The following is an 8,693-nucleotide window of genomic DNA, read 5'->3' on the forward strand; positions in this document are numbered from 1 at the left end:
TGGTTGGATGGCATCACCGACACAATGGACAGGAGTTTGGGTGAACTCCAGGAGTTGGTGAGGGACAGGGAGGCCTGGCGTGCTGCAGTTCATGGGGTCGCAAAGAGTCGGACATGACTGAGTGACTGAACTGAACTGAACTGATGGAGGGAAGTTATTGATGTGTTTTACACCTCATTTTCCTTATCTGTCAAATGTGTGTGATGATACCTGGTCTACTTTCTTCTCAAGGTTGTTGTGAGAATCAAATGAGATAATGCAGAATTGCTCTGAAAAAGCCAAAAGCTTATGCAAATGAAAAGCAATATTGTCAATGCTACAATTAATAGGTCAATTCCTTGATGTCTGAACTGGCCTACTTGCAAACAAGTAGCAGACACTTAATAAAAAGACACACTTCTCTCTACTTTATCAAATATAGAAAAAACAGCTTAACATTTCTGCCAAACTTTTGGCTTGGGAGAAAAATGTTCTTTAAGTTTTGCACTTATTCATTAATCCATGAGCATAACACCAGGTCAAAGCTCAGGAGTCGGTATGCTGGTTTACTCTTTTCTCAGATAACCAGCATCCCTGAGGGGAGTTCAGAGCTTGTCTATGGATCCCTCATGTAATCTGCTGCTGAGACTATGGGGGCCACCTTCTTCTCAGGTTAACACTGTATGCCAAATCTTAAATATCACTTTCTTTCATTTGATGCAGCATTTCTTTCTTTTCAGTGCCTAGCTAGTGAATGAAATGCAAAGCAAGAAGTTATAAAAAGAATATCACATGGAAAATAATAAATTGGTTCACCTGGAAAATGACTTCTAGCAGATTTTTTCTAAAAGTGATAGAATAATTTTAAGAGTCAGTTCAATAAATTTTACATTTAAGAAAAAAGATCCCCAATTCTGGTGAAGGGAAGAACCCACTTACTCTTCATCAAGGCCAATACGTCGGCCAAAGAACATTTCAATGAAGCATTCTAATAATTCCTGAGTTCCCCGATGAAGATACAACTGGTTGGCTAGTAAAGAAAACCCACGATTCTTCAGAAATTTATCTTTTTGTTCCTTGGATGCTCTATTAAAATATGCATCTAATAGCTAAGGAAAAAAATTAAGACAATTTAGATAATATATTAAAGTTTTATATAACATATACAAATCAGACAGTGTACTATACCTGTAGTTGTAAGGTGTTTAACTTCACGTGTATAGAACATACAAAGCTCGAAAAAAAGGGCCACCTCTTCAGCAAAACAAACAAACCTAAAACTTTCTGACTACTATAGAATGCTAATGATGCTCTGTCTTGGAGGTCTTAGGTAGCCTTAGTTGAATGTAAGTAGAACATTTGTGCCTAATTCTGAAAAAAGAAAGATTAGTCAACACTGTACAATGCTTTCTCTCAAAGAACAAAAATATATATCCTAAATCTCTATTTTTCTAAACTTCCTGACATTTTATTTATTCTAAGCATAGGCCTAAATTTTTACTTTCCCAGCATCTTAAATGTAACATTTATATAATCAAAGTAATTATTTTTCCTTCCAAACTCACTTCCTTCATGGTTCTGGTCTTAGAGCACAGAAGCACCATCCTCCTAGACTTTAAGGCTGATCTCACTTTGGGCTTTTCTCATCCTGATTGCCCACGTGTAATTAGCAAAATCTCTCTCCTCTATTCCAGGGAAGGTCTCTCAAATCTGTCAGTCCTTTGACTTCCCACTTCCCCAGATCAGGGACTCATCATCTCTCCCCTGGATCACAGTGCGAGCCTGCAAACACAGTGCTCCCACCTCTTTCCCCTGTGATCACTCCCTTACAGTGGTGATAAGACTATTCTTTCCTGAAACACACATCTCTTTACTGTCTTACTTAAAATCTTTCTAAGTTTACAGCATAATACAAAATTATGAATGCTTTTGCATGAATCCTGCCCTTGTTCCCCCATCAGAATTATTTGCTTTTCCTATGCTCCCATTCCTCTTTATTAAAACTACCACTGAAGCATCCATCACAGAAGCTCTTACATTTTACTTAGTTGTGTATATGTCTCTCTCCCACACTGGTCTATAAACTCTTGAATGCAGGGGCTTATTCCCTTTTATATCCTACAGAGCAACCAGCCCAGTGTTTTACACATGACATGGAAGCTAAGTAATTACTGGGTTGAACTGAGACTGCTTACACAATGTCCCACATCAAATTAAAACAGTGGGATTCTTTGAAGACCATTTCAAAGGGTTGTTTCCTAATGGGAACCATTCCTATCAAACCTTTATTCACTCAATAATGTACTTAGGACCTTTTATACATCAAACACAAGATGCCTACCCTCATGGAGCTTATATTTCAGTGTGGGAGAGTAATAAAAAGTACATAAATTAAAAAGGTAATTATAAAACATAACTACGATGCTATTATAAAACAAATGAGGAGCAGGGCTAGACAGAAGATGATTAGGGAAAGTCTCTCTGAGAAGGTGACATCTGAGTTTAAACCTGAAGTTAATTGTCTAACATTTGACAATAATATACTCAGGGGAGACCTCCAATGATCTATGTGTTCCTTGTAAGTAGTAGATTTAAAAAACACACTGATACAAAGTAATATATGGAGGAAGGCTTAAAATTGGATGATAATACATATAAAAATTGGGATAAGCAGTAACAAATTATATCAGCTCATGATGCTTAAGAATAAAATAAGATTTCAGGTCTATTTGAATACATATATTCAAACTTTAAAGTACACATATATTTATTCTTCCAAATTAAAGCAACATATTTAGTATTTGCCCTTACTTTAATAACTTCTTGTTGTACAGCAGGTGATGGGTGGTTGACGAGGACTAAAAGTGTATCTGCTTGAATGAGCCTGTCCATCACATCTTCCAGCATAACATCAGGCAGGATGAGAAGAACTCCACTTAAGAGTTCATACAATCCACAGCATATAGGTACCAAGCAGTCTTCGGTTACACTAAAACAGAGACCCACAAAGGGTCATAAACACAATATCAGGGGAAAAAAAGTAGTGCATCATGATTACCTTAAGATGAGTAGTAATAATTTTCACATGTGAAACATAAGTTCATAAGGTTTAAAAATGTTTCCTGATTTAACTGTGATTAACAAATCTGCCATCACTTTTTAATCACCAGTAATTTTTAGATATATAGTCTACTAAACACTAGTCTGCTCTACCTCTGTGATTTCCAACTGCCACTTGTGCTGTTTAAACTATTTAAAAATTCAGTTGCTCAGCTGCACTGGCCACACTTCAAGTGAGCATGTGTCTTTTGCAGTGGACAGCACAGGTGAACATTGCCATCACTGTGGGAAGTTTCACTGATGGTGCTGATTTGGGGAACAATAATAAACCATATAATTTTCCTAAACTGAAGAGTTTTTCTCTAATAATTATATGGAATTAAATTAACCATTAGATAATCTTTTCTTCAAGAATTATTTATGGTTTAGCCTTTAGTTAAATATGGAATCATCACCTAGTATTAAAGTAAGGAGAAAGGCATCTTTGCTTTTGTTAACATACACGTTGCACTATGTTACAGAATACAGAGTCACAGAATAGAGAGATTCTACAAGTACAGAAATTCTTCAAAGAACAGTTTAAAAAAAGGGAGGAAGTGGCTGTCATACAAAAACACATGTACCTGTGAGCACCGGCAGTTCGGCTGTGGTGGGGCTCATAACCAAGGGAAAGAGCAAAGTTTTCCCAGTCGTCGGCGTTCCTGTCAACAAGACTTGGCCACCGGCCGACAGCCGCAGAGCCGTTCTGTGAGGGGAAAGCTAGCCCCAGGCTGGCAATGGTGCTGTGGCTGCGCTGGAACGAGGCCAGTCCCTTTAGGTAAAGAGGTCGGCGTGGGCAGGACTCGTCCCCAGGACTGTCGTCGTCTGATCTGGGCTCTGCTCCGAAGTCTTTCTGATCTATGTTGACCGCCGGAAGTTCCAAGGCTCCTTTTGGGATATCACTGACAGAGGCTTGGGCCAAAAGGGCAGGTTCCGTTTCACAAACCATTTTTGCAGACTCACAGCTACTGATGAAGGCATCTTGTTTGCTTTTTTCCAGTGTCTCAGAACTCCTCAAAGGGCTCCATTTCTCTGGCTGGGAAGCAACGCCATCATCTACAAAACTCTGTAACTTGTCAATACTACAACCCAAACTTCCAGTCAGTTTTCGTGGCTTTATGTGAGGTGAAGAAGTAGGAAATGCTGGGAGGCTTCTAGAACGCAGCATACTGGCAGTTACCTGCTTTGGAACAGCACTGGAAGAATTGTTTCCTGGTAAGAGTAGACAGGAAAACAGCACTGAAAAGTCAGCTCAGTGGGATCACTTCTCCTTTGTACTGTCAGTCCCAACCACAGAAATAACCCATTTATCCAGTGATGTTCGTGAACACATACAGGATAATGACTGTAGTGACTAATGCTTAAAATTTGTGTTAAAACTATTTTTGTTTCAACTACTTTTAATTAAAAATTTTCCAAAATACCTATCTCTTGTTTCCTTAATAAAATATAATATTGACTGAATGATTCAAAGTTACTGGGATGAATGGTCCTAATGAAGTGAATTAAGTGAAAATCCATTTACCTCAGGCTAACAGTCCCTAGGATGCAGTTTGTTTTAGATTTTTTTTTTTTTTTGATGTGGACCTTTTTTAAAAAATCTTTTTTGAATTTGTTAACAAAATGTTTCTATCTTATGTTTTTCATTTTTTTTTGGCCACAAGGCATGCAGGATCTTAGCTCCTTGACCAGGGATTGAACCTGTATCCCCTGCATTGAAAGGTGAAGTCCTAACCACTGGACCACCAGGGAAGTCCCGAGGATGCAGTTTAACACAGTGGAAAGAGTGTTGGCTTTTTGATGAGACAGTTCTGTTAGTTAGGTGGCCCTAGGTAAATAATTTAATTATATGAGTGTTCTTTTCTTCAAAGGTAAAATAAGCACATAATAAATACGTGCTGAATAAACAGCAGTGATAGCTGTACTTGGTGTTATTATTACCAGGCTAAATGTCCCTAGACTCTTCTCTCACTCCTCATTTCTGCAGTCACTTTTTGCTGCTATTATTAAGAAACAGTTTTTCTCTTCTTGCCACAGCTCTCCAGTTTTCTGCTCCTCATATTCTACACAGAAGGAGATGAGAAAAATCACTCTCATCCTTAGTGTATGGGACATAAATGAACGCTCCTGAAGGTGTGGTCTGTGGGCCAGGAGCACGGGTATCAGCACCGCTGTGTGGCTGCTGGAAATGTACATTCTCACGCTCCATCCCAGACCTACTGAATCAGAATGTAGAAGGCAGGGGCCCAGGGATCTGTGTTTTAACAAGCTTTCCAGGTGATTTTTCAGCATCTAAAACTTGAAAAGTACTGATATACAGTAAATAAGGACTGAATGAACTGCTTAGAGCTCAGGCTCTGTGGCAACAGAATAGCTCCATAATTCAGAAGTTCTTCCTAGTTATTTCTGGATTTTGGCTGGAGGAATAAGGCTGCCAAAGGGGTCTGTTCAAATGACCTGGAGAAAATGGGGGCATGATTGTACTAGAAAAAGTTTCAGAACGATGCTCAACGATTTTAAAAATGACATATCCTAAAAAATTCCAAATAAAACTAATTAAAACACAGCCTTAAAAATTATAATACAAGGCCATAAGATGTGCTAGGGAATAACTGAAACTCTTTGGGAGAGAAAGAAAATTGGAGCTTAATACCCAGATACTTTCACCTAGTATCCATGTCTCTATCTTACTGGCCTATTTAATAATCTGTATCAGAGCTGGAGGTGGGACCTAGTCTTTCATTTAAGCTAGTGAAATCTATGCTGAAAGAGGAAAACAGGCAGAGAAAACTTGGGGATGATGAAAAAGAAACCAGAAAGATAGGAAGTTTTCATAGAGAGTGGGAGACTGGAATTTCAGAGGTGGGAAGTGTTCTTTGATGATGTTCAAGATGGACACAAGCAGACTGGAAGGTAAAGTAGAGGGAAGGTCCCCAGGGTCAAGGATCTCAATGAGGCTGCAGTACGGATGGCCACTCACACGGTAAGTGAAATGGTCCAGAATGAGTTCAGATGGAAAGGAGACAGCAGTTTTTGAAGACAAAGTTTTTGAAGAAAATGAGAAAATAAATCAGAAGCCTAATGAAAGACTGATAAAGGGGAACAAAGAATTTCAGAATAAAATAGCATGAGCCTCATCTATCTCCTAAGCTCTCCTGAGAATTACTTGCTCTACTGAGTGTGAGTTACTAATATTAGAAAGTAGTAAATGGAATCCTTAAATATATTCTGTAATTTTAAAGTTTGGCTTTCCATTTATTTAGTCTATCAGGCTGTGCAAACACGCATCTATATTCAGAACTAAATAGGAAAGGGCTACACTTTCATTATCACTTTCGTTTGTTTGTTTACCTTCAGGTGGTGAAGCAGTAAAATCTGATGGGCTTATTATCATAAATCCAGGACTAGTAACAGACTTTCCTCCACTGCTAGAATGCCTCAAGTACATGATTGATTGTACTTTTTCCTGAAAGATCTTGCCATCTAGAATCAAAATAAATTTTGAGAAAATTTTTAAAACGGGTAAGACAAAAATACAATGTTAAAAGCAAGTCATTAAATACAAACATGTACAAAAATATTCAAAGTCAAAAAAATGGTGTACTTTATACTAATGCACATTTTGATATGTGAGGATACTCTACAATTTCTTACTTTAGACTCTTTTGTTAACTAACATTAGCTACATTAACTTCTATTTTCTTTGAATTCCAACTGTACTTACAGTTATTTCTATAGTGTAACAGCTAACTGTTCACTTTTTATATGCTAACATGATCTTTCGAAGGAGACTGTTCATTTCTTCATCACTTGAGGGAAGGTCTATGTCTTCTGTTTTTACACAGCCCCAGTATGACTCCAAAAATTAATACATCCAGCTTAATCTTCCTTTCTGAGCTTCATACTTCTAAATTCAACAGCTTGATTTCTTAAATGCAACACAAATGCAACAAATCTAAATGTGAGTCATCCTTCTGCCCTAAATTCACTCCTGCCTTGTTCTCTGGTTCCCATAGTAGAAGTACCTGTTTCCCATGCAGGATCTGGGAGCCACCCTTGACCACAACCTTTCCTTTACCCATGTCAAGTCAGTCTCCAGGTTATACTGACTTTGTTTCTTGAACTCTTCTCATCCCTAGCACAGTGCTATAATGCAGGCTTTTATCATCCCTCACCTGGATTATCATCACAGACTTCTCAATGATATCCAGGATGGACATCTGGCCACCCTCAAATCCTCATAGCTACCAGCATTCTCTCCATCAAATGGTAAGCTCTGCTTAAAACCTTCCAAGGGCTCTCTGTTGCCTCCTTACCACTCTGGATAAAGTCCAAGTTTCTCATCTAGAGCAATCTCCATGAGCTGTCTCCATGCCCCCTTACCAGCCTTCTTCCTTACATTAATGTCAGCAACACCAAGCCATTTGCTTTGCCTGGAAGGCCCTTCCCTTCAATTCCTAGTCAACTCAGAGCAGGTATCTCCTCCTTCAGGAAATAGCCCCTTGCAATGCACTGCTGTGCTTTCTACATGTTATACTTACCTGTTAATGCCTCTCTTCCCTTTACTAGACTGTAAGACCACATTTTACTCATCTTTGCAACTACTCTGTGCTACCAGAATCTTGACATTACTTTATTCACTAGATGTTTGCTGAACCTAATACAAAGTCATGCTGTATAATTTCACTTGGCTTTTTACTGCAGCTGTATCATTTTATTCACTATTACATGGCTTAAAATGGCTGTTTACAATCAGTTCCCCTCTCTAAATTTACTATTTAGCTTTCTCAATGTATTCTCTGGCTTGCTTTCTTACCACATCGCATTTTCTTAGTTTTTTAAAAAATCTGATTATTCCATTTTTAAAAAAAATACTGAGATTACTCTTTCTTGTTCCATCCTTTAAATAGTATTACCAATAATTCTATCCTTAGCTTCCTTGTTTCTCCCAACACTTTTCTTCAGTGGTCTCATCTGTTCCCTAAGCTTCAACTCACTTCTATGCACGTTGTTCCTCTATGCTGAATTATATTGTAATAACTGAGGCGGCGGTGAGGAGATACCCCTCGTCCAAAGTAAGGAGCAGTGGCTGCGCTTTGCTGGAGCAGCCGTGAAGAGATACCCCACACCCAAGGTAAGAGAAACCCAAGTAAGATGGTAGGTGCTGCAAGAGGGCATCAGAGGGCAGACACACTGAAACCATACTCACAGAAAACTAGTCAATCTAATCATACTAGGACCACAGCCTTGTCTAATTCAATGAAACTAAGCCATGCCCGTGGGGCAACCCAAGATGGGCGGGTCACGGTGGAGAGATATGACAGAATGTGGTCCACTGGAGAAGGGAATGGCAAACCACTTCACTATTCTTGCCTTGAGAACCCCATGAACAGTATGAAAAGGCAAAATGATAGGATACTGAAAGAGGAACTCCCTAGGTCAGTAGGTGCCCAATATACTACTGGAGATCAGTGGAGAAATAACTCCAGAAAGAATGAAGGGATGGAGCCAAAGCAAAAACAATACCCAGCTGTGGATGTGACTGGTGATAGAAGCAAGGTCCGATGCTGTAAAGAGCAATATTGCATAGGAACCTGGAATGTCACGTCCTTGAA

At 38.9% G+C, this 8,693-nt stretch overlaps 1 protein-coding gene across 6 annotated transcripts in view; it reads right to left on the reverse strand.

Moving 5' to 3' along the window:
* Positions 1-8,693, reverse strand: part of LYST (lysosomal trafficking regulator) — a 179,313-nt gene that overhangs the window by 76,297 nt on the left and 94,323 nt on the right. For all 6 annotated transcript variants that reach the window (XM_010860102.1, XM_010860104.1, XM_010860103.1 and 3 more), the window contains 4 exons: positions 6,430-6,561; positions 3,663-4,290; positions 2,791-2,968; positions 919-1,088 (listed from right to left, as the gene is read on the reverse strand). In XM_010860102.1, the coding sequence (XP_010858404.1) occupies positions 919-1,088; positions 2,791-2,968; positions 3,663-4,290; positions 6,430-6,561 (1,108 nt within the window). The remainder of the gene's footprint in view (positions 1-918; positions 1,089-2,790; positions 2,969-3,662; positions 4,291-6,429; positions 6,562-8,693) is intronic.

This window comes from Bison bison, unplaced genomic scaffold, assembly GCF_000754665.1.
Source record: "Bison bison bison isolate TAMUID 2011002044 unplaced genomic scaffold, Bison_UMD1.0 scf7180017864462, whole genome shotgun sequence".
Lineage (NCBI taxonomy): Eukaryota > Metazoa > Chordata > Mammalia > Artiodactyla > Bovidae > Bison > Bison bison.